Source organism: Strigops habroptila, chromosome 6 (genome assembly GCF_004027225.2).
Source record: "Strigops habroptila isolate Jane chromosome 6, bStrHab1.2.pri, whole genome shotgun sequence".
NCBI lineage: Eukaryota > Metazoa > Chordata > Aves > Psittaciformes > Psittacidae > Strigops > Strigops habroptila.
In genome coordinates this window covers 1,003,387-1,028,938 of record NC_044282.2, presented here as the reverse complement: position 1 = coordinate 1,028,938, position 25,552 = coordinate 1,003,387, and the positions used below count along the sequence as shown (strand labels likewise).

The 25,552-nt window shown below is 43.5% G+C and overlaps 2 protein-coding genes across 6 annotated transcripts in view; one reads left to right on the top strand and one right to left on the bottom strand.

Annotated features, from left to right (window-relative positions):
• Nucleotides 1-2,474, bottom strand: part of NHSL1 (NHS like 1) — a 181,224-nt gene extending 178,750 nt beyond the window's left edge. Inside the window, exon 1 of the mRNA XM_030490022.1 lies at nucleotides 1,910-2,474. Within this exon, the coding sequence (XP_030345882.1) occupies nucleotides 1,910-2,267 (358 nt within the window). The 5' untranslated portion in view covers nucleotides 2,268-2,474. The remainder of the gene's footprint in view (nucleotides 1-1,909) is intronic.
• Nucleotides 2,475-17,856: 15,382 nt separating this feature from the next.
• On the top strand, nucleotides 17,857-25,177 carry CCDC28A (coiled-coil domain containing 28A). 5 transcript variants are annotated; one of them, XM_030489065.1, is made up of 6 exons: nucleotides 17,857-17,980; nucleotides 18,826-19,020; nucleotides 21,405-21,568; nucleotides 22,552-22,706; nucleotides 23,390-23,412; nucleotides 24,429-25,177. In XM_030489065.1, the coding sequence occupies exons 2-6, from the start codon at nucleotides 18,863-18,865 to the stop codon at nucleotides 24,481-24,483; spliced, it is 555 nt and encodes a 184-aa protein (XP_030344925.1). In that variant the 5' UTR covers nucleotides 17,857-17,980; nucleotides 18,826-18,862; the 3' UTR covers nucleotides 24,484-25,177. The 5 variants fall into 5 exon arrangements, with proteins under 5 accessions (XP_030344925.1, XP_030344928.1, XP_030344926.1 ...); XM_030489068.1 differs by having other exon boundaries at nucleotides 17,888-17,980; nucleotides 25,082-25,177; XM_030489066.1 differs by lacking the exon at nucleotides 17,857-17,980 and adding an exon at nucleotides 18,059-18,308.
• Nucleotides 25,178-25,552: the final 375 nt, after the last annotated feature.

Below are 25,552 nucleotides of genomic sequence, written 5' to 3'. Positions count from 1 at the left end.
TAACTATTAGCAGCAGCAATGCAGCTGGTAAGTAGCAAAATTAAACTTGACAGCAGAGACGCCACTTATCAAAGAACTTAAAACCAGATGGAGAAAGCCAAACATGAGAGCAGCGTCCAGTTTTGAGAATTGAAATTACAAGAGCAAAGATCATCAAATTAAAAGCTATAAGAGGCTTAGCTCAAAGAATGGAGCTGTAATTAAAAAAAAAAAAAGGTAGTAAATATAGAACTTGTGCAAAACAATGACCAAGAGAGAATACAGTAACTAAATGTCTGACACATGTAAAATTCCACAGTTTGCACAGTGCAGCAGTAGGCTTATTTTACTCTTCCCTTTAGATGTATTGCATCAGTGTACAGTAATAATTAGCTCCCTATTTAAAAATAGAGATACATAAATACTGTTTCCTATCGGGGCATCAGTGTGACATACCACCACACTGCAGGTATCTCCAATGATAAAACATTCTCATTTCAAGTCTGAGTGCATCATGCCACAGCTATATTGGCAGAAGAGGATAAACCTGTCTTGGTGAGGAAGAAAAGCTCCTTAAGTTTGTCAAGCAGTTCCAAACTGGTTATCTCAAAACTTTAGCCTACTGCTTACAAACTACAGAAACCACCCATCCGTATGGGCGACGAAGGCTTCCTCCTTTGGAGGAATCGTACACTGAAGTATCCCAAGAGGAATAGTTCTTCAATGAACTATAAGTGAATTACCCATACAGGGTTATACTCTTTGCATCTTATCTGTGAAAGGCCTTTCTTATCAGTTTTGTTCATAAGTACGCCATATACAAAGCAAGCACCTACTTCCATTTAAAAGAACATTACTGATGGTCTCTGAGCAGCAATCCTATTTAGGTTCAGCTTATACCTTACACAGCTGTCCCAGAAGTTGCAACATAGTTCTTTGGATTCCTGAATGTTTCCAACACATTGAGACAGCTAAATTGATGTCGCAAGTCATCTTTCACTTGGTCTGTGGGGAGCCAGGACACTAATGAAACTCCATGTAGCAGATTTCTACAGGATCCCTTCTCCAAAGCTTGACCAAGCTCAGAAAAAAACTTCTATAACTCTGTGTAGCTGGTATGATTAGTCACTTCTGAGGGCCACTCTACAGGCTCAGAAAGAAACCGAACAAGAATTTCCCCATACTGCCACTACTTAGGAGTCCGAAGCTGAATCTGGATCATGCTGCTTGTGCTCCGCATGAAGTTGAAAATGCAAACTTGGTATCAGTTCTGCACACAGAACTGGAGCTCGGGAGAGCCCAGAGATACAAAACCAGCTGCAAAGTACATCCAGGTTTCTATTTACTGAGGTTTTCCCATGCACATACAAAAGAATTAATCAGGCATGTGGGCTGAACTGTCAGAAGCCCGGCTGAGCCGAAGTCTAGCGCAAACCTGGCATAAACATACAAACAAATCCACCCAGCCCTGCCTCGGGATTACCGCGCTATCTCCCGGCTAAAGCCTCCCCGCGCCGGCACCACCGGCAGTACCGGCCGCCGGCTGCCCCCGCCGCAGACACCCTCCCCCCGGTGGATTAGATCTCTGCTAGAGAGACAGGCACCGGGAAAACACCCGCACCACCGGCTCCGCACGCTGACACGTCCCCGCCCGGGCGGAACCAGCGCCGGAGCCGCCGGGACGAAGCCCGGGGCCGGGGTCACCGGGAGGGGGACGGGGCGCGCCGCAGCCGGCGGGAACCCGGGAGAAGCCACGGCGGGGCCGGCCGCCACCACCTGAACACAGGACAGACGAGAGGAGGATGCTTAAGTTTCCCTCTTTCTTCTTCAAACAGATGAATAAACGAATAACGCAAAGCCCGCCGCGCACACCGCCCCCCGGCCGGTCCCCCTGCCACCCGGCCCGCTGAAGGGGAAGGGTCTCACTCACGGATCTTGACTTTGCGGTGGTCGAGGCGGGCGAGGAGCGCCTCCAGGGCGCCGAGGCGGCGCTGGAGCCGGGCGTTGCGGTGGCAGAGGGAGTCCGCCTCGCTGAGGATCCCGCCGAAGATGTCGCCAGCGCAGCGGGAGAGGTCAGAGAGCTGCATGAGCAGCGACACCAGCGCGTACGAGCTGACCTGCTCCAGCGCCCCGAAGAGCGGCACCGCGGCCCGGCGGCGCCCGCCGCCCCCCTCCGCCGCCCCGGCGGGGTCCCCCGGCGCCGGGCCGCCCCGCTCCGCGCCGTCCCCGCCGGCCTCCTCCAACCTGCACAGCTTCAGCGGCTCCAGGGTCCGCAGGGGGAACGGCATCGCGGCGGGGGAAGGCGGACAGCGCAGGGCACGGCGGGGAGGGGGGAAAACCTAGGCGTCCCCGCCGCGGAAAGTCTTCATCCGCGCAGCGGCCGCGGTGACAAAAGTTCAGAGAGAAGAGAGAGAGAAAGAGGGAGGGGGGAGAACAACAACAAATGAATCGGGCGGGAGGGCGGCTGGGCTACGCGCTCCGGGGCCGGGCAAGAGCCACCGCTGCCGCCGCCTCGGCGGAGCCCTGCGCGGCGCCCATGTGCGGGAGCGGCCCCGGGGGCGGGAGCGGCCCCGGGAGGCGGGAGGCGAGGGAGGGAGCGGAGCGGGGCCGCGCGGCGGGCGCGGGGAGAGCGGGGCGCTGCCCTGTGGCCGGGAGACAGGAAAGAGCCCGGGTTTCTCTCCCTGAAGTGGAGGCTGAGCGGGAGGAAGCGTGGGAAGGGGGGCTGAAGCGCCCTGGATGCGGCCACAAAGGAGGAAAGCCAGCCAGAGAGAGGGGGAGGAGAGAGAAGCGAGAAGCCCGGAGCAGCCCCACCTGGGGAACCCCGCGCCGTTGCAGGCACTTTTCCGAGCGCACCAAACTCCCAACCCGGAAAGCGAGCGCTGGAAAGAGAGGAGGAGAGAGGGAGGAAGGGAGAGAAAAAAAAAAGCCTCCGCGAACCTGGGAAAAGAAAAGAGGCCGCCGCCTACCTGTGGCTCCCCGAACTGGAGCCTCTGCCAGAGCCTCACCCTCCCGGCCTCGCCGCCCCCCGGCGGACACCAGCCCCCTGCGGCCCCGCTGCCTCCTCTTTGGCTGGAGAGAGAGGCCGAGCAAGAGATGGGGCAGGTCGTCGCACCGCCCCCCCCGCCCCAGCCTCAACCCCGAACCCGGCCGCGCCGCAGGTCGAGCCGGAGATGCCGCTCAAGGCAGGGGAGGAAGAGCCGCCCGCCTGGGAAACGGGGGTGGCGGTGTGAGAGGAGCTCCAACTATTGTTTGTGGTTAATTTTTAGTAAGGTTGACGCTAAGGTGGGAAAAGCAAAGTCTGAACCGGGCAGCACGACACGGAGCGGCGCAGCACCAAACGTTACCCCAGCACGTAGTTCTGGTATGGGCCAAAGGCGGGTTTAAACCTCAGAAGCCCCTACAAGACACAACCAGCTCTTCATCGAGACAACTGCCCTAATGAGCTATTCCCCACAGAACCAATTTAGGCCACTAGCAACTGTCAGCAGCTGCTCTTTAATTTTAATTGGACAATTCCCTGCTGGCTCCAGCTCCTGCTACATGATAAAGAGGGGAACCCAATCCCTCTCTACTTGTGGAAAAGGGCCCTGGGGAAAAGTGTCTGCATGGTCCCATCCTGCCCTGTAGCCTGCTCCAGCTGCAGCTGATGAATCTCAGTGATGGAGGAAAAAGAATCAGCTGGAGAAGGAAGGATCCAGGGACAGACCCACTGTGTCCTTTCATTAGCATCCTGGGGGCACATAATTTGTAACAAAATATTCTGCATCGTTGTAATTCTCATATGTAGTTTGAGCCTTGGTTGCTTAAGGGAAACCTGAAGAAAACTATTCCACCAGTAGCACTTCAGAGCTCCTTGGTGCACAGAGGAGCAAGGCTGCACACAGTGGAATACAAACCAAGGGCTTACTGGCATGCACATGAGTTAGGATCTACAAGAAACACATTTAGGGGTGATATACACAAAAATTGCAAGTCACTAATTCTTCTCCTACATTAATCAAGTCGTCTATCTTCAGGTTTTCCTTGGAGAGTTAAAAAAATGAACCAGCAATGCAATATAGTTTAAAAAAAATATAAAGAACAAAACCGCCTTTCTTCAGACCTCAGTCCAAAACAGGTTACCAGCGGATAACTTTGCAACTTGGAATGCTCCCACTGATTTTCTGTTACAGACAGTACCACCGAGTGCATATGTGCAATATTTGTAGGACCTGATGAGAAGAACATGGTGCAAACAGGCTACACGGCGTTTAATCAGGGGTTTAAGCACATAAGGAATCCTAAGCAATAGTCTTTCAACAGGGAGGCTGTCAGGATTGATTAACAGAGGATGGAAAGCAGTCATTCTCTCATAGTGAATTCTTCTGGTTTTATTTTGGGACATAATGTCTTCATTACTTCTTAGATGTGTTTGGGATAGTCATTTGATAAAAGCTCTGGCCTGTTCACTGACATGTTTGAATTGAGAGGAGCATACCTTTGTATGTTTTAAGCTGTAAGAGTACGATGGGGAAACCAAGTATGAGGTGGACTTAAATATAAAACACAGTAGGAAGAACACAAGCAAAGAGCTCATTCAGGTGTCAGCTGAAAAGAACCCTCAGCAACATATCTGCTGGGCAGATATCATATAAGAGCATGACCATGTTTGACTGGAAATTACAGATTTTTATTCTAAATTTTTGTAATAGATAGTTTTTAAAAGATCCATTTACCAGTCTATTAGCCTTTCTGAAAATTCACATCAAATCCTGATATTGCAAATATTTTTGCATGTTCCTATCTGTAAGCAGGAAAAAGGATTTAAAACAGATGTGAGTACAGGAAGAATAGTAACAAGAAATCAAAACTTTAGTCAACACCTAAACATGACAAAGAGTCTCAGCTACTGTGAGTGAGTGGAGTTTCACTGCCAGTGAAGCCTACTTTACCTATTTCACTGGTTCGTGTGTTTGCAAACTGGAAAATTAATTACTGTGACAGCTTGAACATTTCTGGTGGGAATATCGTCTCATAACCTAGTTAATAAATAAATCTGAGTTTTAAATGCACTGACATTCTTGAAACATTCAAAGTGTGTATGTTTATTGCAGAACAATACTTTTTTCTCATTACTTGGGTCTGTTTTTCTGGGATGGGCTGTTACTCTATGGAATACTCAGAAAAAAAACAAGTGTGAAAAAATTTAAATACTGAGTGACCGAAATGTGAACATCAGTTAACTGAAACCTGTAAAGGACGGTCTCAGAGACTGTTTCTTCTGTGCAAAAGGAAGAGACATAAAAAGGGAAACGGAGCTTAAATACTTACACAGTTAGAGATTTAAAGTATTCATCATGCTGGAAAGGAAGCATTTAAAATTTCTAAGTTCAGAGGAAATACAGACTTTCGAAGGGGCACTCCGTCCCCCTCTGGTACCTGTGCATATTGTCTACTTCAAGCCGTTATGGCTGGAAAACATTTCTTTTTCTGCCAGCACTGCAAGGATGCTCCAAACCCTTTTTCAGACTCCCACAGGCCCAGGGGAGCGCTGGGGTTGGCGGCAGTGCCTGGCAGGGCAGCAGTGCTGGCTGCTGCAGAGCTTCTCCCTGCTGCCCTTGCTGAGCAACCCCTGCAGCTCAGGGCCCCACACATTCATGTCAGTGCAGCCTGTGGCAATCATGGTGTGGCAGTGGTGGGAGTGAGGGGCTGCTTTAGGTGCATCTGCTGAGCTTGGTGGGCAGCAGTTGCTTTCACTCATGCAGCTAAGCCTGGCAGAGCTGTGACCCAGTGTTCTGGATCCCACACCTGCAAATACCCAGACAGGAGTGGGAGATCCTCTAAGAGAAGGAACAGAGCCTAGAAAACCCAGATACAAAGGAGGAAGGTAGGCAAAGGGACAGTAGAGACTTTACTGAATATTTCAAGTCAATATTGATTTAATTTTTAATGAAAGTTCAAAGTTCATTACGTCTGAATTGTAGCTTCCTTCCTTCAGCATTTTAAGCCTCAAGTTAAATTACCAGATTAAGGACCTAATAACTTTCATGTTCTATTTCAAGATGCAGAAGACAAATCTTGTGGGAGTTACTCATCACGTATTGCAGAATGAATGCTCCTCTTCCCTCAGCTTGCTTCTGCAATCTCTTTGGGTTCTGAGAAGCAAATGGTGACCAGCAGTACAAGAGCCACGTGGCCAACCACAAAACATCAGACAGCTCTTCCTGAAATTGTCGGTACGTGCCAAGAGGGTAGTTTAGATGTGGTCAGCTGGGATCACCAGGCTCACCCACTGTAGCTTAGCCCACAGATTCAAGCTATATGTTTATGCAGGCTAGGAAAACCCAATCAAGTTGAAAAACAGAAATAGACATCAGTAAAGCTTGGAGGGATAAAGGGAAGCATTTCTTTGTTGCTCCCAGAGCAGCGTTAACGAGCTCTAGTTTGTAATTTAGAAAGCAAGCTCAATGTTCTGGGCACGTAGTCATCTTACGTATTTTTGAGTTACTTTGGCCGTTGAACTGTATAAGTTTGGTGTAAGCTTAAAATAGAGGCAATTCTGCAAAAGATGTTTTCTGATGTTTTCTGACACTGAATAAAAGAAAGGAAAGGGGAGGCAGCGGGGCCGGAGGGGGCTGGTGTCCACCCCTGCTTCCTTCCTTCCATTCCTGCTGACAGATGCATGGGCTGTAGCTTGCTCTGCAAGCATCTGAAGTCCTTCGTGTAGAACTACTGCAGCTCTGCTGTGTAAAATGAAGCGGCCGACATGCTGTGAAGAAATTGCTGGAAAATGTACTCTCTGCACTTCAAGACACAGCAGTATGTTGGGTTGTTCTCAGGGGAGCAGAACAGTGAGGCAAAATCTAGGCTGGGAACAGAAACACATGCAAGAGATCATAGAGCCTAGTAAAGCATGACTATAACATTACAGCCCACTCAGAGCTCAGAGTGCTCATCAGAGGCTTTTTAGTCGTGTGCAATGGACTACAGTGTGAAGAGAAGACTGCCAATCACTGTGGCAGTGTGGGACTGAGAGACAACTCACCTTTAGGACTCCAATTCTTGGAAAATGGCAATAATCCCAAGCTGCATCTCCCCATAGAGAACCCAAGTCGCTGATAAATTATCTCAATGGATCAATAACACTACTCTTGGAGTTCGAGATGCCATACTAGTTTTCTTCATTTGGTTGAAACGTTTCTGTGTCTTTTAACAAAGTGCATTCCTCACTTCCACTTTCTCTGGGGCAGAAAAAACTTCTGATATATTCTTATTCTAACTGATAAAGTGTTCAGGTTTCCACTTTACAAGGACTTTGGTCATCTAAATATCATGGAATCACAGAATCACAGAATGGTTTGGGCCATAAGGGACCTTGGAAGACCATCTAGTTCCAACGCCCCTGCTGTGGGCTGGGACATCTTTCACTAAATCAGGTCACTTAGAGCCCCATCCAGCCTGGCCTTGAACATTTGCAGGGATGGGGCAGCCACAGCTTCTCTGGGCAACGTGTGCCAGTGCCTCACCACACTTACCATGAAAAATTTCTTCCTTATATTTAATATAAATCTAACCTAAGTAATGTATAATTATTCCTTATTACTCAGTTTCACAGCTACAGGTTTGCATACAGCAAGGGACTGTAGGACAGGAATATGGGGTGTCATTATTTGTGAAAGAAAACTTTTGTCTGGAAAAACAAAGGCTGGAGGAATTATTAGCTGAAAATCAGACTCAACATATGGAGATTTCATAAATGCTGTCCCTAGCTTTAATGAGAACAGTTTGTGTTGAAAGCTTTTGTAAATTCCATATGAAATTTTTATTTATCTAAGACATTGACCACATTCATGTCTTCTCTAATTGTATTATATATGGCCTCCTTTGAAGTAATCACACTGTTTACATTTTGATTCATTAACTAAATATCATCACAAAAAAACCTAAAGCAGTTTGAAAAACAGTTGAGTCAAACAAGACTTGAAATTGTATTCTTTTAACAAGGCTGATTATCTTCTCAAATGAGTGCCTCAGGACTCAGGGCAAACACCACATCCAACAGATGGGAGCCTCTTAAAATTGCTTCCTGAATGTGCAGACTGTGCTGGTCACTAAAGCAGAACTCAGCCTCTCTTTAGGTATTAGCTTCCCACCACCAGTCACTACAGCTGTGGCAAAGTATTTGTTTAAACTATATATGTAATACTTTTTTAAAAATACGTCACCCTGTTTTTTTCAGCGGATGAGCACAGAGAGGTGGTACAGTATGGCACTCCGTCACAAATGAGTTTTGAGACGTTGCAGTAGCTCCTGCCTCATAAATAAAATATGGGCTTTGGTCACCGAAAAAACGCAGGGCGTGCTAAACCATCTATGCACCAACAGATTCCCCCATTCTCGTCCTTGTGAGGGAGCATAGTTTGTCACTGTGACCTCCACCACGGATGAACCAGTTGCTGGTGGAATTACAGTGGAACTGCGTGCAGCGATCTGTAACAGACTCCACCACTCTCCAAACTCAGCTCTCCATTTTTAGAGGTTTTGTTTGGATACCACTTGAAGTTTTCAGATTAAAAAAAAAAAAAAAAGGACAAAATATTTCCTAAATATATTTATTATACTATCCATGCTTTGGGTATTTACAGGGTGCCAGAAAAAATTATTTTGGTTTTAAGCTGATTTTAAAAAACATTAATTTGGGAAGAATCTACCACTGTGGTAGATCATAAAAGGTCTCTGGCTGCCTTGTTTATGTTCCTCTGCATAATTTCATCTACCTGACGAATGTGTTCATGCTGCAAAGCTCAGTGTTTCAGTTTATATACCCAGTCACTCTCAGAGACCGGCATATTGCTAATAATTAAAGTCTAATAAAATGTTTTCAAATTCTCAAATAATAATTTGGAAGTCTGACAATAAGGGGAAAACTATTTTACGGCTATTTAGAAATTACACTGAGTAGTAAGGTCTACACTACATGGAGTAACAGTTGAGGATCTAAATGCCTCCAAATTGGGAAACTCAAGGCAATACCTGTGATGGCTGGCACATTTGTATTTTTTACAACCTCTGTGGTGGCAGTACCACTGTTTTACGACTAGTGTAAATGATCTGAATTACTGGTGTTGCAGAAACGTTACTATTAAAATGTCTACTTACACAAACAAAACCTTATATTAAATTTAAAATAAATTGAAAGTGATATTAGAGAAAGTAAAGGAAATTAGGATTTTTAGCACATACTGCTCTCAGTATTTCCAAAGGTTTCTGGGTACCAAACATGTGATTGTGCAATCACTGTAAGAAATGCAGCTGTGTTTATTTCACTGCATAGATCAGACAAACTGTGCAAACTAAGCATCAGCCTCTTGTTCATAAATCAGTAAAGAAAAATGTAGCACAGTATGCAAGATTTACTCAGACCTTCTTTCTGTTCCAAGTGTTTTCAGACTTGGCAGAGCACACGTCCCTCAGAGGACTATGAACATGCCGAGTTTTAAGCATTTCTAGCAAAATCATTTTTTAGTTAGTTCAAGAAAAATGTATAAACACTTTGCTTAATAGCATAGGAATCAACTTTTAAATACAGTGAGGTACAGCTAAAAAAGGTCTTTTACTTTTTCTTAAAAGTGGGGTGAAAGAAAGTGTAAAGAATTCAAGCCTATTTCCTATTTCAGGAATAACTTCTTTAGAAATAAAAAAAATGCTGACTGTATTTGAGCCCCCTTCCAAGAGTCTCCCTTATGGTGTCTTTCCAAAAGTTTGCAAATTTAATCCCTGGTTGTACATACACAGAAAAAACCAACCAAACCCAAAAATCAGTCTCACGATGATTCCACTTTGGTTCTTTAATGTGTTCATTTTTCCTGTGCTTTGTATTTCATGAGAGTTGTAACTGCAGTTTTGAATACTAATACAGTTACTGTGATCCATAACCAAAACCTGTAAGTGCATGTAGTCAGCTATTTTCCACTGAAGTCTGTATCTTTTTACCATGCTTTCCCTACAGTTGTTTTTTAATATACTTTGCAAGGATGTCTCATTTAAACCTGTAATTCTATGAAGATTAGTTTAAGAAAACCTTAAAATAGAAGCCTTCTCACTGATATCTGTTGTACTGTGCCATCATTAACTATTAGACTAAATACAATTGCCTTCAGTGAAACAGTGCTACTCATTCCCCACTGGATTCTGTCGTGCATCCAAGCCTTAAATATTTTGCTACACAAGCACTCCTTATTCTACAGGAATACGGAGCCCACAGCCACAGGTGTCCTGTTGGACCTGAGACCTCTTGTTGCTATTTCTTTTCAGTGCTTTCAAAGGAAAATGCTTCAAATATTTAACTTTTCCTTTGTTAATTAGAGTTACTGGAGTAAAACCGTATTAAAAAGAAAACTCGTACCGGTTAGCGTATGCATTGCTTAGAAACAGCTTTCTGTATAAATACTTCTATGTACATTTATTCTCCTTAGGGAATGGATTTTTGTTTGTTTTTAGTTCTGCATTTGTATATGTCTAACAAAACAGAGTCTGAAATAGCAAACATGCTTTCCAGTGTCTGTCTGGGAGAACAGACATGTAGTCAGTGGAACTTCTCAGCAATATCTCTTCTACCCTGGAAAAAAAGAGTCACTTAGTGATTTAAAACATCACAGCAGTTGTATTTATACTGAGCCACCAAGCTACAGAGGGGAAGGGAACTATATTTCCCAAGAAACATGAAGATGTGACTTGAGGTCAACTACAAATCTGACCAGAAAAACTGTAGACTGCAAATAACTCACTGTCCTACTTCAGTATTAAGATAACAATCTGAGTTATATTTCTAGAATATAACCATATATTTCTATAATAGATTTTTGTAACACAACTTTATTTCTATAGCTGTAACTATGAAAGCTATATTTCATTCTCTTAGCACATTCAATAAAGGAAGTCCACCTGCTTGCCTTCGCAGTCATTTGCAGGCATGATCCTCACAAATCTTGTCACTTAGAAAAATTACTGGATTTTCTTGAATTGGAGTTTCCAACTGAGGCCCATGATTTATGATTTTGCATATAGAATTTGCCATTTAAAAAAAAATAAAAGAAAAAAGAAGCATATTCAAGTTAGTTTTATATTTTGTGGCTCAAGAAGAAAATTCTAAGTTTGCCTGGTTTTCTTTTAAGCCAAAGGATTCATCAACAGAATTCACCTACAAATTCATGTAAGCTACAAATTCACCCTTGCCCATGATGCCAGCAGAACCTTTGACAAAAATTAGGTTGCTGCTGTGCTTAAACCATATTCGATCACATAGATCCTGGTTGTCTAGTTGTTTCCTTTTTTTCTTTTTCCTCTTTTGTCTTGTATCCATCTGTTTTATGATCTTTGTGATAGGAATTGCCTTTATGTGCTCCCTGTTTTGCGCCATTGTGGTTCTTTGCCATGACTGAAGATTCAGAAGTGTGTGCAGGTGATTGTGTCCACGAGCCCATGTTTGTGTACACTGGAGGTGAGGATGAAATTGCTTTGAAAAGTTGAACTTTATTTGGACCTTCCCTGGCAGGCCTGGGTTGCTCTGTGCTAGCAATACTCTTCAGTGGCATTTCATAGAATGTGATTAGTAGTTTCTCCCCCTGGCATTAAGTGTAAACACTGGCAAAGAAAACAAGCCAATTTTTGTAGGCTCTTAGCTAAACTATTAAAACAGCTGAGCAAGTATTTTATTTCAATTGCTACCTTAAGACTGTTTTTTTTTTGTTTGGTTGGGGTTTTTTTTCTGCAAGGTCTTACTCCTCTTGTGCTAAATTACTGAACAGTTTAAAAAGCAGGCTACAGAAAACAAAAGATGCACCTTGGTTCTTTGCGATATGAGCTGCATGTTCTATCTTGTTGTGCTAAATTAACGTTATTCAATATTTAAATACTTAAAAGAGCAGGTGCCTGCCAAGAACAGGTGTTACAAATTTAAGGTTAAATGAAGTGCAACAATCTTTTCCACGTATTATTTCCATAATACACATCAGAAACCATACGCTGCACTAATACATCCCCAGCTGCGCGGAAAAGCTTTTTGTCACATGTTTTCTGATCTGGGCTTGTTTCTAGAATTTACTTCCCACTTTAGTTCGCAAGGGCTCAGTTTTGCTGACCTTGATACAACTCTGTTAATATCATGTTGCCGATCTCGGAGTTATTATAAACATTGTTACATTTACAGTGAGTAGCTCAATGAGTACCTGCAAAAATAATTCCGCAGGGTGCCCAAGGATAAAGGATTTGCCCAAGGTTTATCTTGAATTATTTTAAAAGCACATATGAAATTCACCGTTGTCTAATACTGAACATGCCTGCAAGCATTTGAAGGAATGGTGTCATATTATCCAAGCCTTTTCTCAAACCTATCAATGGGTCATTTGAGTCCCGTGGGAAAGGTTAGTTATGATAAAATGAGTGAAACAGTTTGGTAGATGGAATCATTTGCTTATAATGTATTTTAAGATGTGAACAAGCACTGTCCAAGCAAGACAATGGTGAGAGATGGAGATTAGTGATCAACCTGCACTAAAAGTCTTTTCCCTCCCTGCTTTTCCTCCACAACATTTCCCTTAAGTGACTCACAGCCTTATCCTTCAGAAAACCCTACTCTTTTTACAACATGCCAGCATCGAAAAATAATGGAAAACATTTTGAGGTAATTCTAAAGGAGAATACATTATACGCTAGTGAGAAATCTACTGATGCATTTCTTGTAATTTTAGTTTTACATCCCTGACAGAGCCTGAAAAAATGTATTAGATTTGGGACTACACCTGAAATACTGGGTGTGCTGGCAGAGCCAATGGCAGACTTCTTTTCCTTTCCAGCTGGAGTGTCAGGGTTATTAAAACAACTAATGCACAGCTCCAAAGTGATTTTTCCTTGGAGGATCTTAGTGCACATTAAAATATTTAAACTAAATATTTAGAGGAAGGCAAGTGTAACTGTACAATAGCTTCTATATCTATTGAACACATATATACATACATGTTAGCATGCTTTATGTAACTAAAAACTGTATAAGGAAAACCTTCTTCACTAGGACTAGCTTTGAGCAGCCATCCTACTTCAGAGGCATACTTACATGTAAGTGAGAAGAGTCTGCTTCCCAAGTGATGCAGCAAGTCCCCTCTGTTCTCCCTCCTTCCTCCCCTTTACCACACTGTGGTTGCCCAAATCACCATACTGCTGGTGCAAGGAGGTAGCTTATTCAACGTCCACATTCAGCAGAAGATTTGTTTAGTTTTTAAGCAGGTCACATATTTAATGTTTTGGTACCTAACCAAGAATTGTTTTTTTGCAGGAAGCTGACACTGGATACACACATAATACTGGTGGAGGTATTAACCTGCTTGTTTTCATATGTAATAGTGCTGACTTCAATGGACTATTCATGTTAGAGATGTGGAAACTCATTAGTGATAATATAGAAGTCTCTATATATATATATATTCCTTCACTTAGCCAAATCATAGTGCACGTATGTATACAGAGAGAGATACAATGTAAGTACACATGTTGACATGTTTTCAGTGACATTTCTTGAGGGCATTATCTGTCATTATTCTGTAAAGCAGAATACACGTGCCTAATCCAAACAATTCTGCATCCATAATAATCTAGTGTTAATTAATTTTCTTTATATAGAATTTCAACTTTGCTCTATTGTTTTGCACATTTAACTGGCTGATACACACGTACCTTGTTATGCCACTAGTTGTAAACCACAAATAAGTGCTTCACTTCATCTGAACAGGTATGTCCCAGACTATGCTCTTTGATGCTCTTGATGAGAAGTTCAACACAACTTGGCAGTGTGCTTTTGCAGCCCAAAGAGCCAACTGTATGCTGCGCCACATCAAAAGGAGTGTGACCAGCAGGTTAAGAGACGTGATTTTCCCCCTCTACTCTGCTCTTGTGAGACCACACTTGGAGTAGTGTGATCAGCTCTGGGGCCACCAACACAAGAGGGATGTGGACCTGTTGGAGCAAGTCCAGCAGAGGGCCATGAAGATGATCAGAGGGCTGGAGCACCTCTGCTATGAAGACAGCCTGAGAGAGTTGGGCTTGTTCAGCCTGAAGAAGACTCGACTCTGGGGAGACCTTACGGCAGCCTTCCAGTACCTAAATGGGACCTACAAGAAATGTGGAGAGGAACTTTTTACAAGGGCATGAAGTGGTAAGACAAGGGGAAATGGTTTTAAACTGAAAGAGGGTAGATTTAGATTGGACGTTAGGAAGAAATTCTTTAACGTGAGGGTGGTGACACACTGAAGCAGGTTGCCCAGAGAAGCTGTGGATGCCCTGTCCCTGGAAGTGTCCAAGGCCAGGTTGGATGAGGCTTTGAGCAATCGGATCTAGCGGAAGGTGTCCCTGCCCATGGCAGGGGGTTGGAACTGGATGATCTTTAAGGGCCCTTCCAGCCCAACCATTCTATGATTCTATGGTTGTTTTTTGGAAGGTGATGGTACAGCAATGTCGTGCTTCCATGAGTACAAGGCGACGCTCTGTGAAATACATCTGAGATTAATTATAGATGCTAAAGAACAAGGTGCTTTCATCACTGTCTTGGAAGCCTTTACAACCAACGTGCCATTTCATAGGGTGTTCAGAAAGAAGAATCTGATTTTATTTGCATGCATATCTCAATACAAAGTACAGAATAACTTCTTTGAAGTTCTTCTTCAAAGCATCTTCAAAGCTGGGCCTCTAGTTCATAAGGAGATATACATGTAAATAAAATCAGATTCAATTGACTTTTTAATTTGCGTCTTTAACAATAACATTGTTACTATTAAAACACTGTTACCCTTGGAGCACTTCAGTCAAAAAGTATATACAAATGCTACCACTGTAACACTTGATGGTGTCAGAAAAAAAGCCTTATAAAGGAAGAAAACAGCGTTTTCTGAACTGTGAATCATTAACACAATATAAAATTATGCAAGAGCTCAGCTAAATGGAGATAATCCAAAAGAGACTTTTTTTTTTCCTGGTGAATTTATGTTATCTTTATTTGATTCCAGACAACAGTGTTATCTGCAATAGGATTTGTAGTATCACATCAAGACCATGGCACCTTTGATTCTTTGCTCTTAACTTACTGTTATCTTTTAAAAGAAATTAATTATTCACTATAAAATTACTTTCACTGTGAAAACATACAATAAAATCTGATGCTTTCCCAATTGCCTGCCCTTGTAGGCTCTGCTAAATCAGATAGAGAAGTAATAGAGATATTTTAATAATAATTCTAGTGTTATGTAGTATGCAGTGATAAGAAATGTACTTGGAGCAAAACATTACCTGCATGCTAAAATGGATTGTACATCTTTGTGGGGTGTTCCAGGGAATTCACACACTGTTTTTATAAGAGTAACTAAGTTAGTGCACTTGATCCCTCATACTGAGAGGCTAAACTGAAGCAGGGTTGACTGTGGAATCTAACTGCTTGCTGAATACAAAAGTAATTTTATTTTAAAAATGCTTATATTAGTGAGGGAAAGATTTTCCTTTTATTTAAAACCAGCCTTTAAGACACTAATTTTCAACTGCTTTGCTAGAAACAAAGGCTACCTAGTCACCTTCGGTCCTAACTGTCAAACCTCTTTGCTTCATTCTGCATGCCCAGAACCCCATTAATCACAGGGGAAAAACAAACAGCACCTCTATCTACAAACTGCAAGATGGGTACACTTACCTGCTTACAAAGTGTGTGAGAAATGAGCTGAATGAACACAAACATTTCTGGAGTTACCCTGCAGAAGTAGTCACTATATCATACAAATCTCCCAAATAGCTACAAAAATCTGTCCGTAAATCTTGCTTTTTCCAGTTTTTGTAGCCACCCCAATACATATACACATGTATGTATGTGCGTGATTGAGGATTCTACTTGGGCAGCCCAATGTCTGAGAATCTCTAACTAGCTTACAGCCTGTGTGAATTTTGCTAGCGTGCCAAACTAGATATCAGAAGCCTTTTGTATTAAGGAATCAAAAAGATGGTAAACAACTGTTCCTGCTTCCCTGCCTGCCCCTTCAGTCTTGTACCACCACCTTTTTGTTTGATCTATCTCCAATGTTATAGAGTTTTCTTTCTTCTCACTCGGGCCTTTTTTCTCTCTGAGACTTGCAGCCTACAGTAAACACCCCTAGACTGTTTATTGCTACAAGCGGACTGTCACTGTATGGATCTCTTGCAACAGAACTGTTCATAATGTATCAGCACTGATCCAGCACATCAGACCCAAGCTGTGTCCTGCTGCAGGGAATCGCTTTTCACTGAAGGGTAACCTTCAGTGGACATTTAATCCCTGTCCTTCACCTGAGAGTCATTGCAAACAATCTCCCTTTAACAACACCTCTTTCTGGTCTCAGGGTAGCCACTGAGTCTCACAGCTGCAATGTCCCACAGTCATCTTGATAAACCACTGTTATATCTAACAGCCCCTTGGGTCTAATTCAAGATCCACAAGAAGGTTCAAGATCAGGGTACAACTAGGGAATCAGTTTTTGGTATCGTATAAGGTCTAGACAGAGGTAGGAGTGCATCCTGGCTGCATGTCTGTTAAGCCATGCCATGGCTTTATACAGAGACATACCCGTGCAAACACCAGTAAAAGCTTTTGGCTGATGTTTTCTCTCTGGTTGAGGAGGATTATACTATCTTTCACAGCTGGTAAGTAATGTCTTACAGTTTTTGTCAGAAAACATACACTTATGAAAAACATGCTTCTTGGTAAAAACCAAGATCTCATTGCAAGTAGAAGATACTCAATTTGACAGACAAATTGTAGAGAGAATTGGTAAGTTTCTCTCTCTAGGCAACAAACTACTGCCACATTGGGTAGAAAACACCATGAACTACCAGCCGCAGCCAGGAAAGATGTGCCAAGCACTCCAGTCCACAAAGCCAGGGAGCACTGAAGAGACAAGTGATGACCACAAATGCAATTGAGTTCCCCCACAATAGCGACAGCACTGCGAAACAGGCTTGGGGAGGATGAACTTATTAATTACTAAGGCTAGGTAGGCATGCCCTGCCAATATCACCTGCCTTGACAATTACGCTCCTGCAAGACAACTGCTCAAGGCTGGAATCAAGGTTGGAAGAGACTGAGCGCTGCACCAAGCTGAACGCGGCGGCAGGTCCTCCGCACTTTAACTTGGATCAATACCCTTCTCTCCTCCCCCGGAACCTCTGTTGCGGGGGTGAAGCTGGATGACAGAAGAGCGGGTCGTCCTTGTCTGTCACACCTGGTCCCTACCCCTGCTCCTGCCGAAGGGAGCTCACAGCCGGGGAGGGGAAGGTGAAGAACGGCCGAGGCTGAAAGAGCCCCGGAGCGCGAAGTGGTGCTGCCCTCTGGGGCGCAGGGCCCGCCACTGAGGACAACCTGTCCCTAAAGCTTCAAACCCACAAATCCATTCACGCTCGAGCTACTCTATGTCTGTAGGTACCACAGACAGGTCTCCGAAAGTCCCGAGGAGCATGGAATACACTACAGCCGAGGCGGCCACCGCCTGCTTTCCAACCGTGCTGGTTTGCCTCCGTTTCTTACATTTTAGAGCTATGGAATTCGTTGTTTCACCACCACTTCCAGCACGGCCAGCGCCGCCTCCGTGACCAGCCGGACACGCGTGTGCACACCGGCGGGCTCCGCGGCGGCAGGAGGCGATGGTGCCCGCAGACCACCCGGGAACCGGCTGCAGCGGCACAGACCCCTGCCCTCCTCCTCCCCACCCCCGCCACCGGCTGTCCCTCAGCGCGGCCCCGCCCCTTTCGGCCGTTAACGGCTGCTCCAGCCGGGCGGGGAGGGGCGCGCCTGCGCAGGGCGTGCCGCGGGGCACTCTGGGAACGGTAGTCTCTCTGCCCGCCCGGTGAGCCCGGCGGCGGGGGGCGGGACTCCCACAATGCCGGGCGGCGGCCGCGGCCGCTCCGCCCCTGTCCGCGGTCACGTGAGCCGAGCGGAGCCTGCGGCTGCCGCAGGGGAGGGGTGAGAGCCGGGGGCGCGGGGGGGAGGGGGGTGTCACGCGCGGGCGGCGGGCGGCGGGCGGGGCCGGCGGGGGGGCGGGGCCTGCGGTTCGCGGCCGTTTAGCGGGCGGCGGTTGGTGAGGGGCCGGGGGGAGGGGTTGTGCTCCCCCGGGTTCCGGCGGGGCCTGACCGGCCGGCGGCGTGCCCCCGAGCCTCCGTGCCGGTGAAATGGCGGCGTGCAGTGCGGGCTGCCCGCGCCACAGCGGTGTGCCCCCGTCGCGGCACCCTCTGCCGCCTCCCTCAGCGGGGGATCTCGGAGGAGGCGCTTCCCCAGGCGGGGAGGTGATGAGGTAGCACCTGTAATAGCACGTATAATAAATAGCGCGTATGTTACCGGGCAGCACCCGTCCCGCCCACACGCGTGTGTAACAGCAGCGGTGACCCGGCAGCAGCTGAGCGGTGGCAGGGCTGTTGATGTCCCTTTAGCAGGGAGGTTGGTTGGTAAGGGTGAATCGCAGTGTCCTCATGCCGCCGTCGTTTCTCCTGTTGGTTGGCGTGGACTTGAGTGGTCACGGTGTTTTCTAGCAGTAATCCGTGGGATGGAAAGCTTGAGATCGTTTTGAGGTACCTGTTGGCTGAAGGTAGAGCAAAGATCTGAATTCCTGCCTCTTCTGCTAATCAGGCAGGCTTCTAGAAACTGGATTCCCCTGTTTGAAGAAATGAGTGACTGCTCATCTTTGAAGAAACTATAAAGCTGTATTTCTGTGTGCTGTGACCTGCTTTTCCCCTTGCTTTTACTGTAAATGCCAGTTTTAATTGATTTAATTGATGTTTGTTTCTTTTTTCTTTTTTCCCTTTCCTTTGAAGGACAAGAAATTAGCCCAGATGCAGTAAACTGGAAGCAATGGAAGAAAGGAAAATCAAGAGGAGGAGCCCCAAATCATCCACCAGTCACCCTGCTCAGGTTGCTAACTCCAAGAAAAACTCAGTGCCGGTCAGTAAAAGCACAGCCTTTTCAAACCCTGCACCACAGCCGGCGGTACAAAAACCAAAGTTAAAACGGTAAGCTTGGGAGCATCTTGCAAGCTCAGTGGAAGTGGGAGCCCAAAACCTGCCAGTGCTCAGACAGCCAAAAGCGTGTTTAGTCTGGCTGGGACAGAATGTAAAGGAAGAGCTTCAGACTTGTGAAACTCTTTGATGACGTGTCTTTTTTAGCAAAGCAATTTGTGTTTAATGCAACAGAATGGTTATTTTGCAGAAAAGGAAGGTGCTCAACACTCCTCTTGTAAGCTTTTGTTACACAATGCTTTGGACTCATACTGATGCAGTTTTGCTGAACATGATAGCCTGATGGGACTGGTGAAAGATGAGCTGGGTGATCAAATAGGGCAAATGTGAGCATCATGTAGCAGAGCCTCAGATGTGCAGCTGTGAGGAACAAATAAAATAACTACATGACTGCAAGGATGGAACTGATGAGCAGGGCAGGAAATGAAGGATGTGAATTGAACAGGATGTGCTAGAAGTGGAATTTCCTGGAGTGTTTTGCTTGGGGACCTATCAGCAGGGGCAGCAGTAGTTCCCAGGCCATATTTGTGTGCAGAGAGAGCCCTTCAGCTCTTCAAAAAGTACCTTTTTGGAATAGTTTGTGTGCTAATAATGATACACCTATTTCAGTTTGGGAATGTTGATTTTCTTTCATGTTAGAAAATACATTTCTTGGCCATGGCAGATACAGTAGATAAATAAGTGAAGAGGGATTTTAAAGTGAATTGTTAGCTGGAGAGAGGCAGCTGAGTTTATTGACCTGTATTAGCTGAAGATATTGTACTATCATCGTTAGCACAGATATTTCCTATCAGAAAATGCTCCACACAGATAGTCTGTGTGAAGGATCCAGTGTTGGCCTGATGAATAATGAATTTCTGCAATGTAAAGTCTGTGTTATTTTTCAGGGAAAATGTGTTGTGCTATAAATTGGTGGTTTCTGCAGCTCACTGTACAGTTTACTGAAGTCTCAGTGCTGTTATGGAATGTACTAGAAATTAATTTCTTGCAGTCCACAATACTGGCTAGAGAAGAAAATGTCCTTTTTGCTTTAAGTTTTGAAAAGGACGTTCTTGCCCAATTGTTAAGTCAAGCTTACCAAGCTGTGCTAGTACAGGCAATTCCTTGAGCTTTCCAAGAAGGAGTGGACAGAACAAGGTGAGGTTGAACTGCTGTTACAATAGTAGAGTAGGACTATTTAATTAATTTTCACCTGATCTGCAAGACTCTCATGAAATAAGTTTTCCAGGAGCAGTAATATATTGTATTAAACCTTAGATACAGGTGGGGAAGAAAAAATCAATGACCTTTCTGGCATACAAATCTTACTTGAAGTCTGAAATTGAACTAGAAATAGCTAAAGTTAAACCTAAATTGAGACACATTGCGCTGAGCTAAACCAGATACAATAATTGTTGGACCATTAGTTGTTCCAACATACAGACTATGGAGTCTATACAATGTTTATAGATCACAGAAACTGTTAGGCTGGAAAAAGAGTGATTATTTCCCATAAGAAGAAAATATATGACTTACAGAGCATGGAAGCATTCAAGGGAAGGGTGAGGCTTACTTATGCTGTAAACCCTATTATCTTCACTAATAAAGCCTCTTTATTAAGCCTGTGATTTTATTTAATATCCCATAGTATTCTAAATTTTAACTTTTAGTCTCAAAATTTGTCACTGAATCAGGTTCTGAACAGACTTATTGTAAGGCTGCAGAAGCAGCCATGCCCATGTGAGAGAAAGGCTACTTGCACATGCAGATGGGCAAATCAGGGGTGAAAACAGCCCCTTACCTGAATTGTATTAGGTTAGGATGCACTCTGTCTGTCCAGCTGTAACTGTGTGTTTAGCTTCCATATCAATTACGTGTTAATATGGATAGGAAATAGGAAAATTTATCTGGAGACAAGGTTACAATCCTTTAGAGGTCATAACAAGTTGTTTTCCACGCTGGTTGCAGTCTACAGGTGTTTGTGGGAACAGGAGCATATGATTGCTGAGGGTTTTCCCCTCTGGCTTGAAAAGAGTTTGCAGATGCCTTTTTTGAGAGATTTTTATGTAGGTAATGCCCCAAGCACCATGTATCACTATTGGTCCTCTTTAGAGTATTAAGATGGCCATAACGTGCATGTTCTCCAGTGATGTTTCCCACTATTAGTAAGAAAGCAGGTTGCTGGAATTCCTCATTCTGCAGTATCAAACTGTCAAGATAGCGATGTTCTGTAGTCTTAAGACAAACAGGTGATCTATATTTTTAACTTAAAAGGAGTAATTGAAATATGTACTACATATTTTCAATTTCAAAGCCCAGATGTACACTTGTCCTGTATTCAGATTCTCAAGGAAAGTGGAAGCAGGAAGTAATCTTTTTGCTTGTTTATTTTTTTCCAGTGTCATAAAAGAGAAAGCCAAACCTCCAGGAGGTGAAGCAAAAGGGGCACAGGCAGCACCAATCCAGCATTCTTTTCTCACAGATGTATCAGACGTCCAGGAAATGGAAAGGGGACTTCTGAGTCTCCTGAATGATTTCCACTCTGGCAAACTTCAAGCATTTGGTAAGTGTCTGAGTTGTCTGTGCACAATATTTGTTTTTATAGCTATATGATGGTAACATTTGCAAGCAAGCGTGCTGCTACAGAGACAGACTGCCACTTTGTCATAGTGGACTCTGCCGTGTGAAATGAAGTTTAACATAATGAATAGGTCTTACTGCATTTTTAAATTATAGTCCTATTGTAGGGTTGTCTTTGGTGTGAGATTATTCAAATGCCACTTCACTTCATTGTTCCTTCCAGCATGGCTTTCCGAAGGCAGCACCTTGGCTTATGGATTTAAGATAAGTAGTTTAAAGCCACTTATTTTTGAAAGTATAGGAATGGTAAGAAGTAACTCTGTCTAGCACCTGATAACACTTATATAACATAGTAACACTTTACACTATTGGTAACAACTTTTATGGAACCCAGTGCAAGTTGCATTTTACCCAGCTGACTCTTCTGTCTTGGCTTCTTACTACTTCACAGCTGATGGAGGCTTCAGAAAAACCAGGATGCTCTTCTGCTTCCTTCTTTGCCCTCTACTAAGTAGAAAGACACATACGTGCTTTTGCAAGTTTAGTGTTAGGTCAGCATGTCGTGTTAATTCGACACTGATTTTTACAAGAGAACCTGAAAAGAGTGTGTTATGTAAGGCATCAGTTACAAGGAACAAACCCCAAGATTAACCAGAATTAGAAAGAATGTTTATTGTGATTATGTTCAAAGTTAAAAACCAGGGCCTTCCTAAATTGGACAGAAATTCAGAAGTAGAGAAGAAACACATGTATTTTTAAAACCCGGTTAAGTACATTCAGTAGTTATCTCAAACCCAGACAGATGACAAACTTCAGTAGTGAAACGGGGAGAAATCACTGAGAAAGCAAACTGATTTGTAAACTTGATGTTTAAATTCCTCTTCTGTGATGTAAAAAGCCACACCTTTGCACCTTCATTTTTCTCTCTTGGGTTTCTTTATCAAAAGCTGTTGCTCATCCTTTTAGGAAATGAATGTTCCATAGAGCAGATGGAGCATGTGCGGAGTATGCAGGAGAAACTTGCTCGCCTCAACCTGGAGCTCTATGGGGAGCTGGAAGAACTCCCTGAAGATAAAAGAAAACTAGCCAGTGACTCCAACCTGGATAGGCTGCTGTCAGATGTAAGTACTGGGAAGGCAGAAAACATGGAACTTCACCCACAGCACTCAGCTCAGGGAAGCAATGCTATTGGGTGGGCAGTGATACACAGCTGAAGAGGACATAGTTCTGTGATGAACCAAGATGTAAGTCCTGCCCTCATCTTAGTTTTGAGAAAACATGGCTCCTTGTTCTTTTTTTTTTACAGGCTGATGCTTGTTTCAGTGAGTGGAGCAGTGTAGCTGTAAACTGTCTGAAGTCACAGGCCTGTTTAGTGACAGCCCATGTACCTGGGAACTACAACTGTTTTCCCTGTGGCCCATCCTCCTAATTCTGGGGAAGACCACACATAGCAAGAACTGTACACTTCCAGTTTTTCCTTTCTCTAGAGTGCTTCCGTAAAACTTTCTTTAAATTTCCTGAGATCAGCAGATTGAAACCTAATTTGGGACTTAGCTCTGGTGTAGAAGTCAGTGCAGGTTTGCATAGCTTTTAGTAATAAAATTACACATTTCAGCCCAAACTATTAGTGATTTTCTTCCCTATTTTAATGTATTTATTTCACCATCTCATAATATAGTGAAATATTTCACCATATCACCATTTCACCATATCATATTTCACCATATTTCACCATTTCACCATATTTCACCATATTTGACTAACTGAAATGCCATTACTGATAATTTCTATATTTATATTGCAGCTAGAAGAACTGAATTCATCTATGTATCCTTTTCCTTAAATGTCTATTTTTCGTTATAATTATTGCTTACTATAATTGAATCACAGTGTATTTATTTCCCCAGTAACTGGTATCTTTACAGGAATCAAATCACTTCAATAACATCCTTTAAGATGATACTTCAATACCTCACGGATTTTAGGTCGTTCTACATAAATAACTGGATCTTAACGCTTTTAATTACAGGCTGTTTTTTCATATGGTGATTTACTTTAGCTAGTGTGTACCACTTCAGACAATGTGTTGACAGTCGGTGGCAGAATCTGTCAGAAGCACGGTCTTTCTACGTGCATCTAGCTGAGACATTCTGGAACAAACATCCACAGTAATCTTCCCTCTGTAGTGCTCAGAAGCGTTCTGAATCCTATTACCTTTTATTTTTTTCTAGAAGTATGGGTAGCTGTTTATCACAGATCTTACTGTGAATAGTGGACTGACCTAAGTAATTATTTCTAGGGTCAGATTATGGTTGAGTCAAATACTTCAGCAGAGCTTTGGTAATTGAACAAGCCCGCCTAGAAGAAGATAAAGTTGAATGTTCTTAGCTTTACATGTTCTTTTACATCATGTTCTTGATAAGCTAAGAACAGAGCTGAGGAGCGTTGCATTCAGTTTATACTGTGGTCAAGTTGTTTCTGATGTTTACGCACTTCATATGAAGATACTACTCTGGTATATGTGTTCTCTGTTTGTGGAACGTTGTTTAAGGCTAGGCCTCATAAAAAACACAAGTGGAATGTGATAATAATATCACATAATAGTGATAAAAATAATCTGCCATCCCCCTTGATCTGCCAACTAATTCTGGAGGTATGTAATGCTTACATCTCATCGAAAAAGATTAATCTGCTGGCTGGGAACTAGCATAGGACACAATGGAACTGAAGTCATTGGACTGGTGCATAGCTGTCACAGGACTGAGCACAGCTTTGTGTAACACTGCTATCTTGGTTATACCTTATCTATATGTGAAGGTTTTATTCCTTAATGGCTGGTTCAGCCAAAAACTTCATTTAGCAGATGCTCAAGATATTCCAAATGGTGCCACAGGTTGAAAGAACAGCTTTGTCAGAAGCTTTTCTTTTGTTTGTTGGGTTCCCCCCCCCCCCCCGACAGTGGAGTCTGGAACATTTGTGGGTTTGTGTGTGCTTGGTTTTCTTTTTAATTTTGCACAATGAAGAATCAAAGTGCAAATCCAGGTATTCCTTTTTGCATATTCCTCTTTGAGCACTGCATTGTGCCAGTACTCAGTATCTAGAGTTTTAAACAGATCATTGTGATGCTATGCTTTTTATTGTTGCTTTATTTAATAGAAAAACTGGGCAAATGTGGAAGTACATTTCTTCTGCTCAGTGTTGTTCATATGGTTGAAAATGGTATATGTATATAAGTTCATTAGCATCTCTCCAATTTTTATCAAGGTAACAATGCCTTTCTGATCAGTATGTAGACAGTCTGCACACTATATCTTGAGTGTTGTGTTGGTCAGTGATGGCACAGATTAATTTATTCTTAATAAAGTAAAACATTTTAAATACACAGTGTTTCATTTAGAGAAGCTGCTATCTGGCCGTGTTAAGAAGATCTGAGTTCTTCTATGGTCTGAATGGTTGCAGAGTTTGCTTTATTTTCCATTACTGTGAATAATTATAGAATGTCACTAGATTACAACTAGCATGCATGCTAGTTTGAGGAAGTATTGTAACATTCCAAAATTGGGTAAACAGTAAATAAATCCAATATAAGCAATTTTGTAGTCATTTCTGTGTTGTAAGTAGCCTGGTATTGGTATCCTCGTTGCTTTCACAGTCAGAGAAAAAAAATCCTGTAGTAGTAGTGTAAAATCAGGCTGGTTTTAGATCCAACGTTTCTATCTCAGTCCATCAAACTATGCCTTTGGTTCTAGACTTGTTTAGTATGAAGGCCTGCTGGCCTAATTCTGTTAGTGTCTGGCAGGTTGAGTTCTACAACTGTGTTAGCACAAAGGTACAAGGACCAAAGCACGAGAGCACAGGTTAAAAAATAGCCTGGTTAAATTTGGATCATGATCTGCAAATTTAGTTCAGTCAGAACTAAAGAAATTGCAAGTATTTGCTATGGAGTTCAGTGGCATGTTAGAGCCTT